The sequence below is a fragment of the Dendronephthya gigantea genome, unplaced genomic scaffold (assembly GCF_004324835.1).
Source record: "Dendronephthya gigantea isolate DGI-Jeju-01 unplaced genomic scaffold, DenGig_1.0 000199F, whole genome shotgun sequence".
Lineage (NCBI taxonomy): Eukaryota > Metazoa > Cnidaria > Anthozoa > Malacalcyonacea > Nephtheidae > Dendronephthya > Dendronephthya gigantea.
Genome location: NW_021163209.1, coordinates 221,111 through 247,138, shown reverse-complemented (window position 1 = coordinate 247,138; position 26,028 = coordinate 221,111). Strand labels below are relative to the sequence as shown.

At 36.8% G+C, this 26,028-nt stretch overlaps 5 protein-coding genes and 1 long non-coding RNA gene across 7 annotated transcripts; 3 read left to right on the top strand and 3 right to left on the bottom strand.

Annotated features, from left to right (window-relative positions):
• Positions 1-182: 182 nt before the first annotated feature.
• On the bottom strand, positions 183-2,437 carry LOC114539317 (cuticle collagen 14-like). Of its 2 annotated transcripts, none has more exons than XM_028559943.1 (3): positions 2,381-2,437; positions 1,908-1,977; positions 183-859 (listed from the first exon to the last, which is right to left on the bottom strand). In XM_028559943.1, exons 2-3 carry the CDS (start codon positions 1,975-1,977, stop codon positions 381-383), a joined length of 549 nt encoding a protein of 182 aa, XP_028415744.1. In that variant the 5' UTR covers positions 2,381-2,437; the 3' UTR covers positions 183-380. The 2 variants fall into 2 exon arrangements, with proteins under 2 accessions (XP_028415744.1, XP_028415745.1); XM_028559944.1 differs by lacking the exon at positions 2,381-2,437 and adding an exon at positions 2,255-2,342.
• Positions 2,438-4,871: 2,434 nt separating this feature from the next.
• Positions 4,872-6,926, bottom strand: LOC114539319 (formin-like protein 3). The gene is given in 4 exon segments (XM_028559946.1): positions 4,872-5,316; positions 5,319-5,405; positions 6,312-6,385; positions 6,849-6,926. Coding segments are annotated over 3 exon segments (426 nt in total). The 5' UTR covers positions 6,376-6,385; positions 6,849-6,926; the 3' UTR covers positions 4,872-5,041.
• A 2,426-nt stretch (positions 6,927-9,352) lies between these two features.
• On the bottom strand, positions 9,353-10,009 carry LOC114539331 (cuticle collagen 1-like). The gene is made up of 2 exons (XM_028559958.1): positions 9,949-10,009; positions 9,353-9,642 (listed from the first exon to the last, which is right to left on the bottom strand). Exons 1-2 carry the CDS (start codon positions 10,007-10,009, stop codon positions 9,353-9,355), a joined length of 351 nt encoding a protein of 116 aa, XP_028415759.1.
• Positions 10,010-17,755: 7,746 nt separating this feature from the next.
• LOC114539314 (proline-rich protein 13-like) lies at positions 17,756-19,999 on the top strand. Its single transcript, XM_028559938.1, has 5 exons — positions 17,756-17,863; positions 17,958-18,029; positions 18,582-18,605; positions 18,960-18,986; positions 19,283-19,999. Exons 2-5 carry the CDS (start codon positions 17,969-17,971, stop codon positions 19,699-19,701), a joined length of 531 nt encoding a protein of 176 aa, XP_028415739.1. The 5' UTR covers positions 17,756-17,863; positions 17,958-17,968; the 3' UTR covers positions 19,702-19,999.
• Positions 20,000-21,636: 1,637 nt separating this feature from the next.
• Positions 21,637-22,638, top strand: LOC114539323. Its single transcript, XR_003688868.1, has 3 exons — positions 21,637-21,705; positions 22,236-22,328; positions 22,613-22,638. It is a non-coding gene; the product is annotated as an uncharacterized LOC114539323 (long non-coding RNA).
• A 7-nt stretch (positions 22,639-22,645) lies between these two features.
• On the top strand, positions 22,646-25,310 carry LOC114539321 (RNA-binding protein FUS-like). Its single transcript, XM_028559948.1, has 5 exons — positions 22,646-22,696; positions 23,077-23,133; positions 23,508-23,552; positions 23,642-23,743; positions 24,437-25,310. The coding sequence occupies exons 4-5, from the start codon at positions 23,656-23,658 to the stop codon at positions 25,069-25,071; spliced, it is 723 nt and encodes a 240-aa protein (XP_028415749.1). The 5' UTR covers positions 22,646-22,696; positions 23,077-23,133; positions 23,508-23,552; positions 23,642-23,655; the 3' UTR covers positions 25,072-25,310.
• Positions 25,311-26,028: the final 718 nt, after the last annotated feature.

Here is a 26,028-nt window from a genome sequence, read left to right as displayed (position 1 = left end):
CCAAGGAGGGGGGGGGGTGTATTGTCTGTATGATGTATAATCTCCAGAATCGGTTTTCAGATTGCTAAGGTGATCAATAGGTGATCAATGAGGTGGGAGGTTAAGAATTCACGGATCATCCTATATTTTGCGCTTTGAAGTAAATTTATTAATTATAAGCTAAAATAAAGCTAAGAGCAGAATTCAAAGCAAAATTGATGGTATATTCATCAAACATCTAATAAATACAGATTCTTTCTAATTTGGTCTACAGAAAAATTTAACTATAATATAAATAATCTTGAATTGGTAGTGTATAAATATACCGATTTTTTTTATCAAAAACGTCAAGTACATTGTTATATTCATAGTCCTGGTCCTATTTCGTTTCCATTTTTCGCCTAGCGGCCGTGACAACATGGTTGTGGGCAAGCTCTGATACAGGTGTGTGCACAGACAGGCGGGCAAGGTGGTGGTGGTCCTGGTGGTGCTGGGTTACCTGGGGGACCAGGAGGTCCAAGTGGACCCATTAAACCTGGATCACCTGGGGGACCTTGATGTCCAGATGGTCCAGGAGGACCTGGCGGACCGTCTCTTCCGGGTGGACCTGCTGGCGCACCTGCTTGACCTGGTGGTCCTGCCGGGCCGGGTGGACCTGGGAGACCGAGTGGACCTTTTGGACCGTCAGGCCCCATTGGCCCGGGCAGGCCCATGGGACCGTCAAGACCTGGAGGACCAGGTGGTGGTGGTGGTAGAACTGGTGGTGGTGGGAGTGGTGGGGGAGGTGGGGGTGGTGCTGGGTGGCAACACGTATGTGAACAGGCAGGAGCACAAGTGCCAGAGCATCCTCCGCCACAGGGGTTAGCTTCCCTTTTGTACACTAAAACATGCGCAGAAAAAGCTGGTGATTAGTTTTCTTATTTTCAACCTCTATGCACACAGCCAAACTTTCAACCTCTATCGTGTTTCTACTTTAGAACACCTGACGAACACATCCGAATAAATCCGTCTTGTTTACAGGTAGCTGATTTTCTAACTACCTTAATATAACTTCACACACTTCATTACATATATATAGATGTAAACAAAAGACCCCTTACCCTGATCTGTGTTTACGCTAAGTGCCCGGGCCTAGCTTTTGATTCTGTGGAAGACTGAATGTGTGGACGACTTCAGTCGGAATGTAATTTGTAATTTATTTCCATGATCATGATTATAGTTTGCTCGCATTATTTCGCAATACAGTAATAGCCATATGAGGCGAACTGCATTTTATTCAAAGTTCGTGCAGAGGATGATCCATCTTCAAATCTGTTGTTTGTTAAATAAATTCGGAAGCGACGTTCACAAGTTGTGGACTGTGCCTTTGTTTGCTTACTGGTATTTTAAGTTGTACATAATTAATTACATATAGTCTTATCCACTACTCGCTTACAAGTAGCTGATTTTGTGAGCACCGTAATCACTTCATGTGATATATAATTTTTCCATATAGATGCAAAAAAACCAAACCTATTATATATCTGTGTAATATAGACCTAGCTTTTGATTTTGTGGACGGGCTATAATTTGGCTGAAAAGTCTAAACTTTTCAAGACATGTAGCAACGATTATTCATAGACCTGGGGTATAGGCGCATTGTGTTAACCGATGACTTATATATAGACTCCAAAGAAGTTTTTATAGTTATATACATGGACCTATTGTCGTACCCATTATAATAATTTGAATATTTTTGATATTCGGACAAAATTATTTTGGCAAATTTGCGCTCAAAGATTAGGAATGATCGATTTACGCTACTTTCGAATTTATCTTATTGTTGGAGGCCGCGGTATTCGATATTTAGGTGCAAGCTCTTTATGGAAAGATATGAGATGAATTTCTAGAATGAAGGGCTATGAAATTATTATAGTTAGAGTACTTACGATGTGTACTTTTTGCAGCAGCGTAGGAGACTACGACCAATAAACACGCCGTGAATAGTTTGATGTCCATCTACATGAAGATAAAAAATATTGATAAACATTCGCATGAAAGTTCTCCCGTCCTTTTTTCCAGCAAAATATCAAAAACCATAAATCCTTTTTGTGCTCGTATATACAAAAGAACATTACTAAAACCCTACGATTGATAGCTCTGAATGTAGTTATAAAGTTTTGTATTTTCAAAGCGAAATTCTTCCGATAATAAATCAAAATTATGATAGCATTGAATACAGCTATACTTCCAATTGGAGCTATATTGGATTTTTTTTAAAAGCAACTAAATTTACCGCTAATTTACTTTTCAACAACACTCAAATCAAGGAATTCTGAGTGTGTTTTTGTTATACCAATTCAACTATTTCCCAACTAAATGGATAGACATACTGACAAAGTGAAAAAGCTACGATCCTTACCTTGGCACACAATGATACAATCTAAGTCTCACAACAAAAGCGCAACTCAATTGAATGGGCAAACGAGATATTTATTATTAAAATGCGCGCACTCGAAAAACTACCGTACGGCGCATTCAACAAGGGTGTTATTGTTATTATTTCACGGCCCGCGACTCACGAATGCACAACCGAACGGATTTTGCTTGTACCTGACAGTATCGTGACAAAAAGAACCAACAAAGGAGGCGCGCTACTTTACAAACTGCGCTGAAATCTTTTTGTTCGACAACAAAAGAGAAAATTATTTTTCAAAATAAACCTTTATTGTTGGGCAATATATCTGCGGTAGCATAATCTAAATATCACCTACATGCATGTTGGACGTAAAAAGAAAAGCCAAACTGAATTATGCCATGCATTGAGAGATAGAACCTGCGCATGTGCGCGCCTCAGTGAAAATTGATAAAATCGATAAAGCGGTGTGCAATCCTTGCAGCAGTTTATCATATTAGTATTATTTCAACGATCTGCGGTGAATTTATAAAGATTTTTATCACTATATCTTATAAATTACCAAGGTTATTCTGCAAATACATTAAATATACGTATATAAAAAGAAGTTTGATAGTCAGAAGATAATTGATTAACAACCATGTTTATAAACAAAGTCTTTAAAGATCAACTTTGTTAATATGATGATAAAAAATATCATTAATATCATGGTGTGGATGCATATATGGTTCTAAGATATTTAATATTCTTTAAGTATAAAAAACTAATGGCTGAAAGTATAATCTGACATGGGGCTGGCACGCCTAAATGTGATTGCTCGCCGATAAATTTTTAAATATATGCAGCGATTATACGGGTCAACTCCGAGCTATAATCATGAGATATTCTTGCATAGTAGATATTAATGCATGCATGTATACAAAAAAGGTATAATTTTCTAGTAGTAAAGATGAATTGTTTCGCACGTTGATTGGTCTTATATAAGCTACTTTTAGCAAGCAGTTCCCATGGCCGCCCTACTCACTAGGCGCTTAAAGAAGGGAGGGTGCTTTCATGTTCATATACAGAAATTATAGGGTAACGTAACGGCAAACCGCAAGTTTAGATTTCATCCCTTTTTTCACTTAAGTTTCTATTTTCAAACTACTTTCATGCATTGACAATTTTAAAGTGACAAAAAAATGTTTCTTGATAGCGTGAAATTGTTTGACACCTTGGCGTTGGTATAACGAACACGGAGTGTCTCTATATTCACGGTCACATAGGGTCACCACGTATCTATATATGAACAAGCTTTGCTATTGGTTGATGATAACAACAAAACACAAAGAACTATAGAAATTGATTTCTAAAAGAATGAATCATAAACACTATTCACTATTGTTACAAAAAGCCGATCACAAAACTCGTTCATATTAGGTAGATACTTACTGGTCACATACCGTAAAAACAATTGCTTTGAACGTGGATATCACTTCAATAATGAATTCTCGGGCTAAACCGGTTAAAAGTAAAGCGACAGGCTCGTTCTTTGTATGAAAAATGTGAACCGAAATGAGCTTAAACTGGTATTGAAATGCCTGTTGCTATTTTAGTAATTGTCTAACATTGAGGTTTCAGACATTCAAGCGGCTCCAACATTTTCAATCACAAAGCGAGAAAACTCGTTTGTTTAAAGACCTCCTAGCTTTATAATAACAACAAACAAATATATCACATATTATATTCGTGCTTGCGGAGACGTGATATTCATCTCAATGTCAAGCAAGTAACGTTTTTTAAAATTGATATCAGGTAATGATATAGTTAACTACTAAAAATGCCCAATCTCAGTGCAGATTAACTTTATAAGTTATTCGAACAGCGTTTACCTTTATGTCTTGCATATAAATATGTAATCTAATTCCAGAATTCCTTGGCCATGCATGCATTTTTTGGCTATCAAGTCGAAGAATTGACTACTCTTAGTAATAGACCTTAGAAATTGTTATAATTATTCAATTATGTTTTAATCATGTCTTGTGCAAATCGGGGGGGCATTTTAAATAGTTGCTCTTGAGTTGCAGAGGTGAAATTGCTACATAAGAAACAACTTTACTTTGGGAAGTATGGAATATATGACCTACACGTTAAGACCACATACGGATACGGGTCTGTGTATATAAACTCTTTATTTACAGTCTTAGACTGATACTGATGGGGCCTGCAGGTTCGGTTCCCAAGCACCCCAGCATTCTAAAGTCAACTAAGTCGTATTTTAGACATAAGGATTTGCATTCCAATTTTGATCGTGTTTTCCAACTACAAACAAACACTTTTACCGCCAGGACAACACAGAAAACGAACAGGCTTTATGAAAATTGTTTACAGGTCGATACCAATATCACATAAACCACAACATTTAATAATCAAATAATTGCCTAGTACAATTTTATTCTAAGTTCAGTTTTTGTATAGCATGCAACAATGAGCATTCACTCAGTAGACACAGCGGACATTCACAAGTAAATATATATTTATATCCAGAAAATTGAATGACAATCTTTGTTTATAAAATTAACATAGGTCCATTCACATGGTTCTTCAATGTATAGCATTTTCATATTCAAACAAATTTTAGCTTGGGAGTTCATCATCTAATAATCATCTAGCGTTTATATTCCCTTCCTATTTGCGTCCGTGGCAACACCATCCCGGGCAAGAGCTGACACAGGTGTGAGCGCAGACTGGTGGGCATGGTGGTGGAGGAGGCGGTGGTGGTGCAGGATCCCCGGCTGGGCCTGGTGGACCTGGTGGGCCTGGAGGTCCTCCGGGACCTGCCTCTCCTACGGGACCGACGGGCCCAACTGGACCTGGTGGGCCTTGGTTACCTGATGGGCCTGGTGGACCTGGAAGAGCTGGGGGTGGTGGGGGTGGAAGTGGTGGTGGGGGTGGGGGTGGGGTGGAGGTGGAGGAGAACAACACGAAACTACACAAGATGGCGCACAATAACTCGGACATCCAGGAGGACATGGGTTTGCTTCTCGTGTATCTACAATGAAACGAATGAAAGCGTTACTGACGATACTAGGACGATACTAGTTAAGCACTGGTTGCTTATTAATAGTTTGCTTTGGTTACGGATACTCTTAAGTTAAAGACCAATTCAAAGAATATTATTTTCACACTCGTGACAATTTTGGAAGTTAAATTTTGTATCCAATTTCAACGTTGAAATCAGCTACCAGTTCATATAACAATAAACTGTATGTCATTAATATTTAATCAGATCATTATGAACGCAAAAGTTACAATAATAACGGTATAATGAAAACCTTTCTTTTTATTTCAATAAACTAAATTCTATTAATTCCATATTCCTAGTGTTATTGAAATTTGAGACGATACACGAATAATTATGCCAATCGGTATTCCATCGTTTAAGTTTCCTGGTCCAGCAGTATAATCTAATATTTCTCCGCTTTTTTAAATTTTTGCTTCGAAATTAATGGCTGTAAGTTGGGTATCTTTTTACATGGAGGAAAATACTTTTGGAATATTATGCACAGCTAAGGCAAAATTGAACGACGATTTCCCTAGTTTTGTCTTCAAGGCTTTGTAATCAACTACCAGTTATTTAAACTAGTATTGATGAAAATTTCATTAATTTTTAATTTGAAACATCTGATTTTCTCTTATTTACACGTATACACTTTTCTATTCAATCTCGAAGGGACGTATTCATCCTTTTTGTGAAAATAAAGTGTATAAATCCAAATGGTGATACAGCCGGATTGTCTGGATTGAAATTCACACGAAGCCGAAATTGTCTTTCAAAAACGATACCAAGCGAAAGATTATGCTCTTTTATGATTGGAAAAACATATTATTTCCCGATAATTTAAAGCATATAGTATAAGTAAATTTCACATAAGCAAAGGTTTAATTTTTTACTTACATCTATGAGGGTGTGCTGAGGCATATGCCACGAAGGCCAACAGGCAACTCACAATAAGTTTCATCTTTATAAAACTACAAATATGAAAACACAAAAATTCTTAATATAACTATAGTATTACTAGCAAAGTATTTCTAAATGTAACAAAATATTGTTTAATTGACTTCTAAATGTTCAGTTCAACTAAATTGACCATCGCACTAAAAAAATGCGAAAAAATGTATGGATTCGTATATGGATTCGAGTTTCATAAAAGAAAATAGTTTGGGTATCGGTTGCAAATCCATAAGATAAAAATCTACTTAGATTGTGCCGTCGTAGTTCAGTCAATCAACGCACATATCCTTTCTCGAAAAATAGTCAAAGCTTAGTCATTGCTTTTTAATTTAGACAGGCTCACAATAATTATACTCTGGCAATGAGCTAGCTGGCATGAAAATATAATAATATACAAAAATATAAAGCTATATTCTCATACATTTATATATGAAACAAGTTACAAATATATGAATTTTGTACTTAGTCATGTCTACATACCTTAGCGAAGCTCTTCGGAGTACAACTGATATCCAACAATAAAGGCAATAAGGCTTTATACGGTCATGGTATCGACTGGTGACATAATTCATCTATTGTAACGAGTCAGTTAGTCTTCTTTTGTACTCCGCTTTACGCTTGGTTTAAAAACCACTGTACCAGTTAAAATGAAAATGGGTGCCATTTTTGTGCTTTCTTCAATTTTCATTAGAATTACTCGGAAAAGTTTTAAAGTGAATGTAAAAGTTCGTTAAAAATTTGTCGGATATGATTAAAATCTTATATTCGAAAGGTTAGTTTGACAAAGGCTAAGTTAACCACCCGTGACCTTTATTGTGATAGCCTGGTTTGTTATTGTTGGTACCTGCGACATTTTTGAATCGATATAGGCGCTTAAATAGGCTATTTTGGTAAAATATTACATACAAATGTGGACAAAATTTCACTCTGATGGAAAATGGTGTGACTAGATGATTGAATTTGAACTTGTAGTCAGGAAACACGTTTGTTAGGTGCAATTTTTTTTGTTTGAAAATAACCTAACGAGATTAAAGCTGAAAGCCTAGCTAATTTGCCAGCACACAATTTAATTAAAGCTGATTCTAACAGATGTAAACAAAATAACATCAATATTTTGTAAGGTGGTAAACAAAGTGGGAAATGTAGAAGTTAAAAGCGACATTCCCCTCAATGCAAATAGTTCGAAAGTATTAGCTTAGTACGTTTGGTGGTAAAGGAGCAGTGACGCCATATATAGCCATATATAGGCGTGCATTATCTTACAATCTTATCAGCTCATATAAGAACTCCCTGCATCATAAGTTATATAAATGTTTGCACTAGCTGTAATTTACTACAATATGTTAATAATATAACCAAACTTACAAGCCATAAATTAACTACAATATGTCATTAATATAACAATTGGAGTATCTGGAAACACAATTGTAGTATATAAGAACACGCACAGCTCCCACGATTAACGTATGCATCGAGTTTGCGGTCATATAATTGTATATACCGAGATTTTTTACATCATATATTTTTAATTCAATTTAATCTAATATATTTAATAAAATATAATAAAATGCATTGTAAAATTTAGTAACACGAACTTAGAATCAGACCTACTGCATTTTAGTATAACTACTATAGCCATGCAGTTGCTATTTATCAACAAAATTATGTCAATTTGCAACGTTGTTTGAAGACCGCTGTTCAAGGTTTTACATGAACAAAATAAACAACATTTTTTCAGATTTAATGTTTCAAAAAATAACCGGGAGGATGTAATTAATCACATATCGAAATTATTGCAACCCCATGATCGCATATGAATAACGGACATGCATGCATGCAATATCGATACCCGACATGAAAACCCACAACGACATTAGAATCAACCGGTCACATCCTGAATCGGAATGGAAATAAAGTAGTGTGTTAAGAATATAAAAGTGAAACTGCATTTCCCGTGCTGGACAGATCACAGATGTAAAAAACGATATACTTGAATGCAGTGCTCGTGCGGAAACACTCTAAAATACATGCAGTGATCTAGCTGTCACGCAGTACTGAAATTCAACAGGACCGTTCTTTACTGTTTTTACCGTATAAAGGAAAGCGCCCATAATTTAACACAAAACGAATAACACTTGTAAAATACGGCGTCATGCGATGTGTAGCTCATTTAAGCAAAATTTTTAACATCTTTTTAAAATTGACAATCAAAGTTGTGTATAAAACATCTTTATAATAATTATTATTGCATGTTTGTTTATATGATGACAGTTAGGACATTGTTAACAAACGACACCCCAGTGATCGCAACTTGCCAACAAACACGCCAACTTTGTTGTATTCGTTTGCTTCTTGGTGACTCTTTCAGTTTGCCTTATCCTTCTAACATACATTAAGCTCTTTCTTTTAGTGCAGTGTTTTATTTACTTATTTATCACGTGATATGATGCTTGTTCATCCAGTTTCGTTCAATTCCGTATTAGACACATAGACCGTTCGAGAAAATCATGAATATCTCTTTGTGCATGGCCAATGGCCAATCCTTGTTCTGAACTTTCCCCAGCAAAGGAGATCACGCAACAAGGACAAAAGATCAATGGCTGCATCAGGTTTAAGACTAAACGATCAAGGTCGTGCATTTAAATTGAGAACTTAATTCATGCATGTTTTTTCTCCTTTATATATTCAGTTTCATTGGGAGATAACAATGACTAAAGAATTTTTCGTTCAACTCCATTTATAGTCATTGTTTTCGGTTATTTGATCAATATCCGCATGCAGATCACAAAAAGTCAACAGGGAAGCTGACCACGGTAAATTAAATGTAGGTAGTCGAAATTCTTTGAGTTGAAATTCTTTACTAAATCTATGTATATATAGCGTTAAACTAAATACACGCAACCATTCCTGGATATTTTATTTCGTTTGAAATTATCGAAAGTGAATTTAAATACAAACATTGTTTGCACTGCTACAGTTCGTGTTTAGCCAAAGGTAGGCAAGCCTGGTTCGCCAGGAGGTCCAGGGAGGCCTGGTTGGCCTATTGGACCACGGTCACCCGGTGGTCCACGCATGCCCATCGGTCCTGGGATTCCTGGTGGACCATCATGTCCTACCATTCCAGGTGGTCCTGGTGGTGGTGGTGGGGGAGGTGGTGGTGGCGGTGGTGGCGGTGGGGGTGGAGGTGGAGGTCGTAAGCAACAGACACTTGAACAAGACGGTGCACACGAAGCAGGGCATCCATACCCACATGGGTTGGCTTCTCTTTTGTAATCTGGAAATATTTAAAAATAAAATAAAATTACTGATGAAGTTGAGAATGTATGATTATGGCCTTGAGCAAAAGCCTGGTTTACTGGCTTTGTTAAATAAATGCAGTTCTACGTTTTTTGTGGCATTCCGAAACTTTAAAATTGCACCAACCTCAATCAATAGTTAATATAACCGAGCGCGAAGTCCTTACAAAAAATTGCCAGATCTCATTATTTCGTATAAATATAATTCTTTGTTATTTGGGATAAGTTTTGTTAGTCACTTTGATTCGGGCCTAATGCGCACCGCACTATTATTCTACACTTACATCTGGCTTCCGCAACCACTATGATAGTGGCAACAAGTAAAATGAGGACTTTAGAATCCATAGGAAAAATCTAAAAAATAACATAATATGTATCGGTAGTAAAAGTTAAGAATGAAATCTGTATTAAACCTCTACACTCTTAATTTAAAACTTAATTCAGAACCTGAGCGGGTTTTCTTAACTATCAAAATGCTTGGTATTATTGGATATATATTGGACTAGAAAATATTGGAGTTTGAATACTCCACCCATGCATTGAGAACCGGGCTACTTTCACACCGGACCGGACGAATTTGTTTCACGGTTTCACTTGGTAGAAGTTATTTAAACTAATCTTGCAAGAAATAATAAAGGTGTAAAAATTTGCATGGAACTGGACGACTTTTTATCTAAAAAAGGGCCTAAGGGGCTGTTTGCATGAACATGTTAGCCGGGATTAAAATAGCATGTGCTTTCTTGGTTTATCGTAAAAGGCTTATGCCAATACCCCAAAATCATCTCACGCTTCGTTGAATTTGGAGTAACCATGCTCATATAAACAGTCTATCAATGATTACTAGATGATTACTATAATCATGCATGCATGGACATTTATTGATTTTTATCTTGTTAGTATTGTATCGTGTACTCGAATTTCGAGGAAGGCACATACACAAATAGGAGGTTCTATTATATTACACCTATTATAAAACATAACTATAGTTATTTTCTTTGAATCTTTTGATTTTCCACCAAGACAGATATATTATCGACTGCAACGTAAGCATTATTTAAGAATATTCACCTATCGTATAATTTCATAAATCTGCCGATAATTTCCCACATTATCGAGCTCAGAGAAATAAATATATAAAAGAACAATTCGGTCATTCGCTTGAATGCTTCGACGCATTTTAAACATGCATGGCGTAACAGATAGACCTAAAGCTTCAAAGTCTCTCGAACGATCAACGAGGTTTTAACTCAGTTTTTCTAGATTGTTTCTAGAAAATTTCTAGACTGTGAATCAACTTACAGTGCAATAGGATTTGGAATTCTTACCTTTAGTCGAACTTTACACACTTGATTTGTCCAATTTATAATCCGTGATCGAACCGAACCGGTTTGACATTAGCATGGAATGAAATCATTGCGCTTCAGTAAGTTCAGGAAGAATATCAGCCGTGTGATTGGCTATTTTTGGTATGTGTTTATGGTAAGATTATGCAAATAGATATGATAAGCAGGTGAAAAGTGCCGCTTGATCAAACATGTTCCTATCGTATCCCTTATCTCAACACGGCCCGTTTGCTGTCCCCGTCGATGATCTGCGATCCTTTCCGAAGTTCACTGAATTCTTATATAGATCAGTGAACCATCTAATCAATCTGAGCACTAAGAAAGCAGCCAGTGCAATTCAGGACTAAGATTTATTCATATTTCATATCAATCGTTGCGTTATATGAAGATTTATTTCAACACATTCTACGTTTCATTCAATTTCATTTTATTTTAAGTGAAACGGCCAGTGGCAATTTAGCGTATTGGTCGGTTGGATGTGTAGTCCGACGTTTTTCTGAGGTGTCTATAAGAGCTTAGGTTTCAAGATTTCAAAATATCAGCCTCGTATCGGTTGCGGAGCACTATGGGCATGGGAACAGGAAAATTTTCGTTTAGTAATTACTCGCCGTTATCGGGCGCACTCCGGCAACAAAGTAAGTACACATCAAATTGAATCTTATTCTCCACTCTTTTGTTAGGAAATCGAGATAAGCACATTTTAAGAAGCTTGCAAGCATAAGTTCAGTAGCGTCGCCAGCCTGTCGATCTGTCCTGCTATGCTAATATTTTGGTGTTCACTGACTGTGAAAACAATCGATTTCTAAAGACATGAATAATTGTAATAACTCGAAATTTACATAGCGGGACAAAATCGTCAGGCTGGCTACGCCACTGCATAAGTTACTGCCTTGATTGTCTTAAAATAAATAAATAAATACATGCACATGTTTAAACACATGTATATTTTGAACTAGCATTTCTAAAAAGCGTAGTTCAATGTTATCATTCATTCGTCTTTAAGAACTTTGCCATTTTACTTTCATCCACAGCAAGCGATTGCAGGAGGTGGAGCGGGTATGGGAGGAGGACATGGAGACGATGGTTGGCATACGGGTTGTGGTGGGACTGGACATGGACAGGGGGTTTGTATAACGGGACAGCATGCTGGGTTAGGAGGTTGTGGTGGCGGTAGAGGGCAGGCATGGCATACTGGCAGTGGTGCAGGACACGGACAAGGAGGTTGTTGGGGGCTACAGCATGGCAATGGACATATTTTCATACAGTGGTGAATGCACACTGGTGCGCATGGTGCTGGTGGTGCCGGCAATCCTGGACACCCTGGCTGACCGGGTGGACCTAAGCACCCAGGTGGACCAGGCGGGCCAAGAGGACCCGGACATCCGGGTTCACCAGGGCACCCAGGTGGGCCAGGCATACCTGGCGGACCAGCACAACAACTTGGGGTGCACGCAGGTGCGCAAGACTGTGGACAGGGATCAGGGCAGATTGGAACTGGAGGTGCTATCAGTAGTGGGGTACAACAATCTGAGGTACACGTTGGGGAACATGAGGATGGGCATCCTTCTCCACAATAGTTCCTTTTCGCTCCTGTTGAAATAAATTTCAGCATACGATTTCAATAAAAAGTGAAAGCCTTCTAAAAATTTGTTTTACGATAAAAACTTAAAAAAGATTGACTAACCTATCTGTTGGGATGATTCGTGCGTTTTATTGCTGCGAACCAACGGTAGCAAAATAAAGAAAGGTACGACAATTTTCATCCTGGAAAGAGAAGTTAATGAATTGCATTTTGTATTTGTATTTGTTTCCCATGTACTGTGTTAAAAACAAGCGAATATGCTATTAATCTAAAATTTTTGAAATTGAAAAAATAACAAGTTTATACATTGTTCCAGTCTTTATATAGAGTTTGGAATCTTCATAGATTTCAGCTCTACCTTTGTAGCTACCGGGGACTTGTTTGGTGCCATTTTCAAGCACTTTTGGAAAATATTCCTTAGAACTTTTTTATATTTATACATTAAAATGCATTGAAGGGGTATATAGATCTTTCGCTCTTGAATCATACATAGTATTTGCCCTAAATACTATAAAATAAAACATGAAACGCCGCTATACACTGAGATAGGGCACTACTAATCCCCCCGGCATTATTCATCGCCGCAGTATATAGAAATAGTAAAAATGACTAATTTATTCTGTCGCGTATATTTGTTCCATTTAACAGAAATAGTAGGCTATGGCGATGTAGGATATCACCTACAACGGGTACGGGTCGTCATTCATGTAAACAACATGCACTTAATCATACTAATTCTAATAACAGTACAGCCTATTACTAAGAGTATCTTACCCGGATGGAATTTCCGGCTAAAAAAATTTATGAATAAAGATTTAACTGAAAGCTATCACCATTAAAACTAATTTTTTTAATAAAAGCGAACTGATCTTTTAACGAATAACACGAATTTTAGCACATGTCAGGAGTATAACGCATGCAGTTTTCAAGGTTATATAAATTCGCTAAAAACGAACTGAACTTGTAATGGAACAGCGATAAAAAACGAAGATATTTACCAACCTTTTGTTTATCTCGGCCGAGCGTTTTTTAAAATTCCAGCTACTTTCCTTCTACTTTCACGTCAAACAATGCCTTGTTCCCAATCTTTAAACAATCTGCCAACCTGTTTTCGTTTCATTATGCTAGATATTTATTTTGCGGGTTCAAAACTTTCCAGCTACTATAGTAATTATTTGTTCTGCAAAGTCACCGGGAATCTCAGTCTAATGGGTTTAAAAATGCCTATACATACATATAGCTATATATACTCCTTCATGAAAGAGAAAATTTTATAGGCATGTAATGCGGTAAAGTAAATTTTTTTCCGATTCGTGAAAAGGTGTCAAAATGTCATTTTTTAGCAACTTTGATGGCTGCTATTGGACTAATATTTTTGCTCCGTGCATGGGAAGCCTTCCTGCTTGAATAACCGGAGTATTTACCTAGCAGAGTATTTATACTTATAGCCTCCCCCAAAAGTTCAGAAATATTCATACGCCATTTTTATTCGTAAGCACATGCCTTAGGCGATATTATAGTGATAAATGTCCCACAAAACCGAGGAACCGAGTAAAACTGCAAAAGCCCCAAGGCAAAGCTTTGGAACATTCTAAAGTTTTCCAGGTCATTCGGAGCAAGGGACGCAAAAAGCTCGCTCACACTCCGGGTCGTAACGATAGAAGCTTAATTGGGGGGTGTGTATTTAACAATAATATAAGAATATAGGCTTGTAATTACCGAGCCAGAGGCGAACAATTGTTTTAGTATAAATTTCGAAGTGTTTACAAAAAAGAATCAACACAATTTCATAAAACATTATAATTACTTCAAATTTCTTATTTGAAAAAGAGCATCAAAAAGCTATAGTAATGACTATCAGTAATGGCTATATGCATGACCACTGACTATCACGTCAGAGACAGTGAGTATGACCAATCAGAATGCAGCAAAATCAATAGGTACCTCGAAATTCATACTATATATTCATATATTCTGCATGAGTGATGTCTTTTGTACACTATTGTTCCTATGATTTATATACATGCATGAATATATCAATGTACACCCCCCCCCCCACAATAAAGCTACGGTTATGCTCTCGCTCATTAATTGTAACAAACAAATTTTGTTAAAAGAAAAGATGTATAAGCATCTTAAGATAAAACACTGAAAATTAAGCTTTAAAACCGCCTCGTGAACTATGAGAAGATTGAGTGAGAGTGTGAGAATACAACTTTCAGAATACCTCATCCCTGTATTTGTATTTGCATGTCCCTGCTGGGGAAATGAATAATATTACTCATAGCAAGTCTTATACATATAACAAGTGTTTTTCTATTGCATGCATATATATATCTGTGGGAGCAATGCATGCCGAACAGACGTCTATAGATTTTTTCTCTGTCTGCTATCAATTTTTCCGCGCACGGACAAAATAACTATCAACATACCGAGCCGAAAGAACTATCCTATAAGTATATATCGATGTACAGGGTGTCCAAAAAAAAAACAACCACTTAAATATGCAGAACATATTACAGCTCTAAAGCGCAATAGATAAGCACCTCTGGGAATTGAAAATGGCTCTTAATCCTTCATTTACAATGCTAAAAGTAATTTTAGATTAACTATGGTGCAAACCCGAACAATATTAATATTCTTGCATATTTAAGTGTTGCGTTTTTTTTGGGACACCCTGTACGTATAACTATATTACTTTCAATCACAATGTCTACTATTCTTTGTAAAGCATGCACAATTGTTTGAACTCTTGTTCATTTACAAACAATAACGTGGATTCCCTGTTCTCTGCAGCCAATCATAGCAAGCGAATTTGATCGGAGGCAATCGGAGACCAGTTTGAAGAAACAGTCAGTCCGATCAAACGAAGCATGCTATATAGCTGTAACTCATGCATGCCTGAGCATTGTTTTGCTGTAACGTTACGTGTAAAACCATTCGAAGTCTAAAAGAAGCAAACTTTTCATGATTAGCTAAAAAAGACGACGCTTCTCTTGAAAGCTTCTACGTCTATTCAGGTATTTAAAAGCAGTGACTTCTAAATTTAACCCGCTATACGGAACAGCGCTTCTTGTCGACAAACGCGTAGGCATTTTTGGCGGTTGTTGCTATATTCAGACAGATTTTGCTCGCGTTATTTCTGCTAAATCTTATAATGATTCGATAAGGTTTGCAGTTATAACTTTGGTGCAACACATACTGATACTTTCCGTGTCTCAGTTTCTTTTAGGTGGACGTTTGCGGACGAAATGTGCAAAATTCTGAAGGAATGTTAGAAGCGGGTTTTGGAGTTAAGGTCACAGCTAAATTTCTGTGATTTTCTATATTATGGAATAAATGTAAGTGACATTTCACCACACTTCAATTCATCTAAGCACCTTTCCTAACGATTTCCAAGTTCCAACAGCGGCACGCGCCATGATTTGGCTTTCGTGGCTGATGCATGGCTAATACGTGGTGAATACTCCAGTGATTTTACGACCTGAGATCTGACCTTTTTTGACTAACCATGGATATTTTTCACTTGGAATTTCTGAACTGAAAATGATCTCTTTAGAGATCAAGTTTTGCGCTGTTATCCGGTGTTTTTTCATTCGAAAAATTGCTGTAGTGCAAAGAATCGTGTTGCGACGACTGAATTAAAACAAATATTCGATCCAGCTGAATTCTGATCTGAGCTCTGCGAAGTCTTCTCCGAGGCATGTGGAGTACGCACGGTCTAAATTAGACAGTGCTGACCCGACTATAAGAAATGCATGCACATAGCTGTAAATTGTTTAGGCCGCCAATGCGTGCAATCTGACTAGTAAAATCGCGTCGATGAAATGAAGGAAATGTTGAAATAAATTCGTTGAAAGTTTGCGAAGCATGAACATACAGAGCGACATTTTGTGTCATAAATGGATTATGGATATATTGGTGTAGAGATAGTTCAATCTATGTTCACTTATTGAACACGACTGCATGGCAACCCTTGTATGGAAGATCACTAGAGTGAAATTATACCTACCTAATTATACCTTTAAAAGAGAGGTGTGACTAACAATCCACCTTCTTGGGTTTATCTCACGGGACTTATGGTACATTGGCGCACTAATTCATAATCTCGATCTTAAAATATGGCAGTTCAGTAGGTATAATTAGTTCATTTATGTACACTTTAGGCCGCTTTGGTCAGAACTTTGTTGCGAAGGACTTTTCGCCATTGACGGGGTGCCGCTAATGAGTTAAAGTGGTTTTCTTTTGTTCACCGGGCAAAAACGTCAAAGTGCTTTTCTCTGTCTGTGTCATTTTAAAATTTTTAGACAAAGCTGGAAAAAATATTGTTATTTCACTAAATACCATTGTGCATTAGCGTGTTTTTTCCCCTCTACGGGTGTCATAGGAATTTAAATATAGAAAATTCTGTCATAGACTAAAACATTGTTGCTCACGAAGTTTTCAAATAAACCAATAAAACTAACTTACACATATTACATTGTCCACAAACTATAAACTCTGTAATTTTATTCTATTTGTTACTCGGTCGTCGGCAAACTTTGCTTATTTCATCTTTTCCGTGCGTTCATGCACGCACGTTTCACACTGAGATCTACTGGATTCAATGTCTCAGAGCACTGTGTAATCGATACAAAGAGCCCAGTGGCTAAGAAAAAGGTATTGGTGTTTGGGCACTGCTTCCACACCATGTGTGCAAGGCTAATTATATCAAAGTTAATTACGTTCAGATATTATAAAATTGCGCTTCAACTGCATGTATGAATTTTCCGTAGCACCGAATGCCTACTCTTCGTCATCAAGACTATTATTTTTGCACGCAATAAATATTGAAATTGTAAAGTATTTTTCTAGACAATGCTGGTATTTATAGGGGATTAACTTCTTAATTTGGATTATCCTAAACTGATGTTTTTTAAATTGGTTTTGAGGCAATCCCTTTATATAAGAAGATTTTCCTAATAAAACTATTTTGAAAATTTGTGAACTCTGGTGTGACGCAAATAAATGTTTCTCAATCAATCGGTCTAGGCGCGAAGATGAAAACTCTTTTGTCACCCCTTTGTGACATCTGAAAGTCTTACAGGTTAATGAAGCGCTTGAATGATTTCCCAAAGATCAAAGATAATCTAAGCCAATGAGAAGGCACAAAGTTTAGGTACCTGACACGGTTTGATGATCATTGCTGGTAGTTGAAACCAAATCAATTCTTCTCGTGAATTTGTTAGTACTTGTTTGTCTTTATATCGTCGAAGAAGCTCTAATATAGTCAAAGTATGTGTTGTTTTATTTTTGCTTTGTTTTCATTCAGCTATTTGTTGAAGTATTACATCGAAAGCAAGGCTTATTTCGTTTTCTTTTTCACTAGAGGACGGCAAGATGATGAAATCGTTTCTTGTCGCAGTTTTTACCATTGGAGTGATCCAGGCCATGCCAACCGGTAAGTTAAAATTAAAAGTTACTTCGTTTTCTCTTTAGACTAAAATAAACAGTTTGAAAATGAAATATATTCTATAAAAGCATATAAAAATCAATTGGTATAATATACTTGTAAGGTGCAGCCTTCCAAGATAAAAATAAGACAATAACGCAACTGTTGTATAATAATGTGAAAGTGCTTCGTGTATTATATCAATATCGCTACGAATTTTGGGTATCGGCCAGAAACTACCTATTACTATATAAAAGTACGAAAATACCCGTCCAAATCACCGAAAGATAGACTTATATTTTTATGTCAATTTCTAACTCTGGCCATTCGGGGGGTATATATTGTAAACATTTTTCGAAAAATAGATCGAATGAGACATACGTGAAGGTTGGTACTTGCATGGGTTGGTACATACAGTTTGTATGTCTATCGACATCAAGATATTCTATCGACATCAGTTTACTGATTTGGTAGGGTGGGTAACATGAATATAAAGAAAAAAATACACAACTTTTCCACCATAACTAACAAACTGAGGCAGCAATTTCATTTATCTTACAGATTTCAAAGTGAAGAGAGCGGCAGGTAAGGCAACGATCACCGACCAATTGTATAAATTCGTGTAAATTGTGAGTCCATTCCATTCTGAAAAACACCATGTTAGAATGCAATGAATTGCTCAGCAGTATTTAGGGACAAAATTCGATTTACGGCAAAAAAGAGTGATATAATTCAAGGAACTTTTGTGGAGAGTCAGGCAATATTTTGCTCAAAATATGCAACTCTGCTTACGAAAAACAATTGGCCCGTACACAAACTATGCAAGGAGTTGTCTATTCCCCGATTTCTAATCCTATCCAGATCTTAAGATAACACTTAGGTTATGTCGTCATAATTGCATGGCAAAATTTTAATCTATTTCTCTTCTTGTTTAATTAGGCAGTGGAAGTGGAAGCGGTAGTGGAAGTAAGTAATCATCTTTTGTTTTTTTCGGTCTGAAAAACATGGCTCTCTTACATTTAAACGCCTGGCCTATGTTGACATTTGGACATTAGGTTTGTAGTGAATTCAGCACAGTAGGACGATAAAATTATCTTAGCTACCATTTTTTTATACATTCCGTGTTGATATCTGCACGATCAGTTAGGTGAAAGCTCGACAGCATTAAGATAAGCAATCGTATATCTTTCTGACTGGTACAGCATGATGGAAAATGTTGTCATAGCACGGCAAGTATAACCAAGAATATAATTCTATTTAAGGTGGTGGTGGCGCCGCTGCTCCGCCCGTAGGAGGAATGGGATTCCCAGGTATGGGTATGGGTATGGGTGGATGTCAAATGCCCATGCCACAGTGTCCACCGGCCAACCCATGCGGTGGTCAACAACAACCAATGTGCCCACCGCCAGGCGGTAACCAATGCTGCCAACCGCAAGGAGGAATGGGCATGCCTATGCCTATGCAAATGCCAATGCAAATGCCTATGCCAATGCCAATGGGTGGCGGCGGATGTGGAATGGGATGTGATGACAAGAAGGAGAAGAAACTCAAAGATGAGGAACGCAAAGAAAAGAAAAAAGGCAAGAAATCGCACAAAAAACACCACAAGAAACAACACAAGAAGCAACACAAGAAGCACAACAAGAAGAGCAAGGCACACCGCCACCACAAGGACGAATAAATATTCTGGACACAGGATATTTGTTCTTACAAGTGGACATTGACTGTATGTCTACTGTGTAATATTTAACCAGATTTGATGAGGAAGTGTGTAATTCATAAACTGTACAGTCCATCCAGTTCCGTGATTATCTTAATTAACATGGTTCCGGAGGTGACTTTTGAGTTTTAAGCATCCTTCACAGGTTAGCGCAATATTGCATGATGTGTTTTTTTTAAACTCCATGTATGTAATTGTGTAGAAAATATATAGTCAATATTTTGCGATAACATTAAAGTGAATTTTTCTGTCAAAATTATAACCTCTACATTTTATATGGCCTGTGCAAAAATTGGACGTTCAAAAATTGCAGCAGAAGCACATTTATACGTCTGTGTTCCACAAGCTGAAAGAATTTCATTTTGATTTTACCCTTCTTGATTTTACCCGTTTTTCTTTGAATGGATGTGAAGTCAGTCGTATGTCAAATATACAAGCAATGTATAATGTACATTTAATACATAACTTTGTGTAAGTCGCATATTTTAGCTCTTGTATGAGCCGCGTTTGAGTCCCATGAAATTTTAACTTATTTTTATTATAAGACGTGTAGAGAACTTCAACTTCAATTCAGAGCCGAAAGTAGATGCAATAGTTATGGAATGGGCATATTCTTCCAGGCATTTCGCGTATCTTCAAAAGAATTCCGTGGGGCATAATGAGTATATGAACATGCACCCCAGTCAGGGTATTGTCGATTTGTCGTCTCCTTAATTTTTTGCACGCTAGCCTATTTCATATCGCACCAAAGATATTATGCGTATCCAGGCGGAGAGGATTTTGCCTTTGGATCCTTTTTTTTTCGGAATATCTTAGAAAGTAACAAGGTTACTAAAATCAATAACTAACAATAAGCGATTGTTATAAAAAATGACGATTATCAAAAAAGTGCTGTATTGTCATTCCCCTGTCTCGGGGTTCCTATGCGTCACGAAGTCTCAAAGAGAGCCAGCAGCGCCGTTCAAACACTCAACCTGACCGCAAAAGAAAAGAAAAGAAACATTTTTTGAATGCTCATTACCATCCATTGATGTTCTTCATTTCCACTTCTTCGTTCACATCCATTCCACTTATCTCGACATTCGCGCACGAAATTCTCTGGGTAAAATGACATTCAGATGCATGTAAAAAATTAGTGTACATGCATGAAGCGTGTTCATTAATACAAGCTATAACTATGATTACCACTGTTTACTGCCAACAAAGAAGCTGAAAACTGTTCGCGTGTTCACAATAGACTATGTTTTAAATAAAAAAACAATCAGCGACTTAGTAAAAACAATTAATGCTCTATTATTGAAATCTATAATTCGTTAAAAAATTAAAAGAAAATGATAGACGTGTATTCAAAAGCATAACCTGCCTCACGATTTATTCCCACTGCCCTAATATTTTGATGTTTCATAGACGGCGAAAATAATCGGGCAGTTTGTACTTGCTTATTCTTGATCAATTCATAATAAAATTTGCGTTAAGAAATGATTATGACTTGAATAATTATAAATTGAAATTTGCATAGCGAGACTTGTTAGTTGTTAATTCATCGGGCTGGCTACGCTGCTCCACTTAGTCAGTATATTGCGTAACTGATTTTTTCCTATCAAATCTATTGTTTTTTTTAGAAATGTTTACAATGAAAAAATGAAATATTGCATGATATCATTTAGTTTTTTTTGGAGGATCTTATACTAAGTAATATAGTATTCGTAAATTTACTCCACACAGGTTCACGCATATATATAGCTAGCTTAACTGCCCGTCAGTTATGGAGACAAAAAACAGAAATGTAGAAAAACGTTGTAAAAGCTTGAATATGTAGTATTTTAGTGCAATGCATTTGGAGGAACAACACCAGTAAAACGTTCCTGGTGTTTGATAACATCATTTTACACCTGAGTTATTTTGGATGGAATTAACAGTCACGGTGTAGAAGGAATAAAGGAGAAATAAATAGAATTTCTTCAGGTATGACAATACGTTTATTTCATCCTTAAAATTTGTATGTAACTGGATAAATTACCGCGATATGTAAAGTAAGCTGTTAGTTTAATCTGATCTGTTTAGGTGAACTGTTATAGCGTTGATGATGTTTTTCTCGGGGCTAATCAGTCGAAACAAGCTTTCATTCACTAAACGTAAAAATATCTTCATCACTTCGAATTCTGTTTTGAAATATTTCTAATGGCCTTGGTACGTCATATGCTAAGCCGAAAAAAATAGCTGTTTTAGCCTAACCGAATTTCACTCGTTTGGAAAATCTCGAGAAAGAGATATTCATTTCTAACAAAACACATTGTATATTGCCTGAAATTCTTAAACACTTGACTCCATTATTCTACAACATTTATTACAGATAGTTTAAATCTTTTGTCTTACCATTACCTCCTTCCACAGTTCCACTCTATAGTTATAATAGCTAGTTTATTATCAAAGTTTCATTTTAAAGATAAAGCTTGTACATTCAGACACCTATTTACATCCATATCTTTACCTAGAGATAAACATGGCTGCATTTTCGCCATTGCGAAGGTTTGTTTTGGTTGCTTTTCTCGTTTGTATTCATCGAAATTACGCCAAGAGAACCGAAAGTAAGCAAGAGACCATGCGTATTATTTTTTTATTTTTAAACAACAACAATTCTTTACTCCCCGATTTTCCAACTCTCACCATTCTGGACTTTATACCTGCTTTGAAGAAAACACATTTTGGCTGGATTTTGGGATGAGCGAAGTATCGAGAATAAAAATATATGACAAATCCCCTCCTCGGGTTGATTTGCAATATTTTAGAGCCACGTGAAGCGACGGGCACCAAATAGTGTATTTTCAAAAAAAATATTCACTATTAAATTGATACTTTCTGTTTGCTCTAGTCAAGGGGGACCTTGGTAATCTCGATGCGCAAAAAGCGGAAGACGTACACAATGCTGTGTCCAAATTACTGCAACATAAAATTGGTATGCAATTAAAAGTAGACCCAAAGGGGTTATAATTATTAATATTCAAGTAGGGGGAAGGCGGGATGTTCTGTGCCCAAATCTTTTTGTAGAGCTTAAATATAAACCACACTAGTGCCCTGGCAGTTTTGGCAGTCAAACCGTCCCTATACATGTTTTCAGCTGCTCTTTTTACTAACCAAAAGTGCCTCTAGAACAAGTGCCCCCGCAATCTCTGGATGCATCCTACGCCCCTGACTGGATCGTAAGGCTCGATTTCTCACAACTGAAAGGAAACAATATATTCATATATACATACATTCAATAGACATGAATATATTTGCGGGATATGTTTGCGGGATATGAGATGATTGAAAAAATGTTTTTTTCTTTTTCTCAAGGTAAGAAATTAAAAGAAGCTGCGGACGAAGTAAAGCATGCTGTCGACCATGCCTTAGGTACATAGAATATTTTGCTTTTTATGTAACTTTTTCACATGATCCGCCTTATTTAAAACTGATGGATTGATTTAATACCCACCTCACAACATGGGATAAGTCAAAAGCCCCAGTTACTACCACACATTGTATTTGCTGATTATATAAGCAATTATGGTCTTTTGGATCCATTGGCGACTCTCGTCCAGAATTGTTTATAGGCGGTGAATGAATTCGATAGAATCGCCAGTTAGAGTGGGGTGGTTCATTTTTATGAACAGTAAAGCTTTTTGCACGGAAAAGTTCATATTTACAAACATATGTAATTAGATTGAGCATGTAGAACTAAGGTGATGTGGTGATGTAAGAGATTGATTTGCACCTAATTTTTGCAGGAAAACATCTTGACAATGCTCATCACATACTCAAGAACAAAAACGGTACTAGAATATGAAATACTGTAAAATACATCAGTGCACATTTAAAACAATAAAAGGTTTCCTATTCATTAATAACCTATGCGTTTTAGCTGATGTTATTGTCATGGATCCAAAACTCAGTAAACTTGTGAAAAATGCTGTCAAAGTAGGAAAGAAAGAAAAGCTTAGGGCCAAAGCTCACAAAGCTCACGGTAAAATTCAGTTAATTTCATGTAAAAAAAATACTTTAGTTTATTAATTACAGTTAGCTATTTCCCAATCGAGCAGAGTACTAGGCCTAGTCGCGAACCACAAAGCATCGATATGGACTGTTTGGAGGGACAAACGATTTCAGACTTATATTTCCTGTCCCTCAAAACAGCCAATAGATACTTTGCGGTTCACGACTAGACCCAGTGCCCTACTCGATTGGGAAATGGCTATTATACAAAAGAAAACATATCGTGTCATGTCACTAGTCACACTCATTACACATCTCATGTCACATAATCCATACAATCTATTGCCTAAACGATTTGGAACACAGGCATCATGATCACGCAAGAAATAAAAGTACAATACAACAAATGAAAATACACTACTAACATTACCTAACACTGAAATATGGTGAATACATAAGTACAGAAAACATCAGTATATTGACATTCAGTACAGCAATTTTGTTCAATAAAATAAATGATACAATAATGCAGTAGCTCACAATGAAATATGGTACAAAAATATAGCACAGAACAGAAGAAAACACTATATTAGTATTATATTTATTTCCTCAAAACATTTGGTCATTCATAGTTGCTTGGTCATATTTGACGATGCTTAATTGATATTTTGTTTACACTGTGAAATGATACGGCAATGAACAGGATGATTTAATGTTTTTCAAGATTCTCATCATTTACGAGCTGGTTTTCATGGAGGCCAACGCAGACCTATGGGCTTCAATCAATATGGCAGGAATCAATACAATCAAGGATTTGGTGCACAACCTCGTTACCAGCAGGGACAGGGATATCCGCAGATGCAAGGGTACCCGCAAAGGCAGGGATACCCGCAGAGGCAGGGATACCCACAGAGGCAAGGATACAACAACATGCAGTCACCTTCAGGATATCAAGCTAATCAAGGATACACAGGATATCCGCAATACCCTGGAGGCCAAGCGCAACAAGGTACTTATCCTGGCACGCCTGGATACACCGGGAACCCTCCTACCCAAGGTTATCCTGCTACCCAAGGTTATCATGCTACCCAGGGCTACCCTACGCAGGGGATGACTGGCGTCCCAGGCCAAGCGTACGGTGCGCAGCAATCGCAATACATGCCAAATGGATGCTCCCAATCCTGTCAACAAAACTGTTACCTAATGTGTCCGAGGAAGTGCTGCAGTGACAAAAAGAGTGCTATGGCCCACCACAAAAAATCAAAAGTACATCATGTGCCAGACGACAAAAAACATAAAGTACATCACTCGAAGCATGCAAAACATCATTTGAAAAAAGAGCACAAGAAGCACGAATAATCAATAACGTTACCTTAAAAAGACAAAGAGATTAAATTATATATCATTTGTATAATAATTTCATTCTTCCATATCACGCAAACACATCAATTGAGTATAACTTCATGATTTAGTGCCGGTGTGGTTTGGAAGTAAGTTAATGTCACTGAAGAACATGCTTATTGTTTTGCCTCAAAACCGTGGCTAGCGTCTATTGAGTCGTCGAGACGACCACTGATATCCCAGAAAACACTCCCTTCACTGACGTACGCGATTGTTGCTAGTTGTATAAGAGAAGTAATGGAGGCTATAATTTTGTAATCACTGAGAAAAAAATTAAATTCTTTAAACTTTACGTGTAACTATTTAGCCATATTCCTTAGGCTTTCTAAAGACCCCTTCTACACCCTCTTGAAGTTAGTGTGGTGATAGGAAGTAAGTATTCTTGGTTCTCATATGACGTTATAATCTCTATTAGATTAGACACTATTTTAGCTGACACTACAAATCTTGTTTCTCCTCTTTAAGAGAGGAAACTAGTACTATATAAAGCTGAATGTTTCAATTTTTCCTTATTTACTACGTAACGTTTTTGTTTTCATCAAAGATAATACCTGAGTTGTGCATTTGTTTTCAAGGATTAATCATGATAAAAGCATGATAAATCAATTGCAAAGAAGCTATATAAAAATTACTCATGCATTAAGACGCCTATGATGCAAGCCACATTAAAAGTCCTTGACATCAAAAAGGACCATTTTTCACCCAAAAAAGTCAGCAATGTATTTTGCGTTCCAAATCAAACCTTTTAGGTAGTATTTTTTAGAATTGCACATGCGCAGCATTTAACTTTCTTATAGGTAATATAACTTTAAATAAAAGACTAACTTGAAATATTTAGGACCGCGTGCAGATGAATTTTGTGTCCCTTAGCAAAATCACAGCTTAAGGAAAATAAGTGAAAAATTAAATATATTT

What these genes read in the sequence shown, in the direction of transcription:
- LOC114539317 (XM_028559943.1), bottom strand. Translation starts at nt 1,977, where the DNA reads ATGGACATCAAACTATTCACGGCGTGTTTATTGGTCGTAGTCTCCTAC. An exon ending in TGCTGCAAAAAGTACACATC is followed by an intron (nt 860 to 1,907) that starts GTAAGTACTCTA and finishes CGCATGTTTTAG; the next exon opens with TGTACAAAAGGGAAGCTAAC.
- LOC114539331 (XM_028559958.1), bottom strand. Translation starts at nt 10,009, where the DNA reads ATGGATTCTAAAGTCCTCATTTTACTTGTTGCCACTATCATAGTGGTT. An exon ending in AGTGGTTGCGGAAGCCAGAT is followed by an intron (nt 9,643 to 9,948) that starts GTAAGTGTAGAA and finishes AAATATTTCCAG; the next exon opens with ATTACAAAAGAGAAGCCAAC.
- LOC114539314 (XM_028559938.1), top strand. Translation starts at nt 17,969, where the DNA reads ATGATGAAATCGTTTCTTGTCGCAGTTTTTACCATTGGAGTGATCCAG. An exon ending in GATCCAGGCCATGCCAACCG is followed by an intron (nt 18,030 to 18,581) that starts GTAAGTTAAAAT and finishes TTTATCTTACAG; the next exon opens with ATTTCAAAGTGAAGAGAGCG. An exon ending in AAGTGGAAGCGGTAGTGGAA is followed by an intron (nt 18,987 to 19,282) that starts GTAAGTAATCAT and finishes ATTCTATTTAAG; the next exon opens with GTGGTGGTGGCGCCGCTGCT.
- LOC114539321 (XM_028559948.1), top strand. Translation starts at nt 23,656, where the DNA reads ATGGATCCAAAACTCAGTAAACTTGTGAAAAATGCTGTCAAAGTAGGA. An exon ending in CAAAGCTCACAAAGCTCACG is followed by an intron (nt 23,744 to 24,436) that starts GTAAAATTCAGT and finishes ATGTTTTTCAAG; the next exon opens with ATTCTCATCATTTACGAGCT.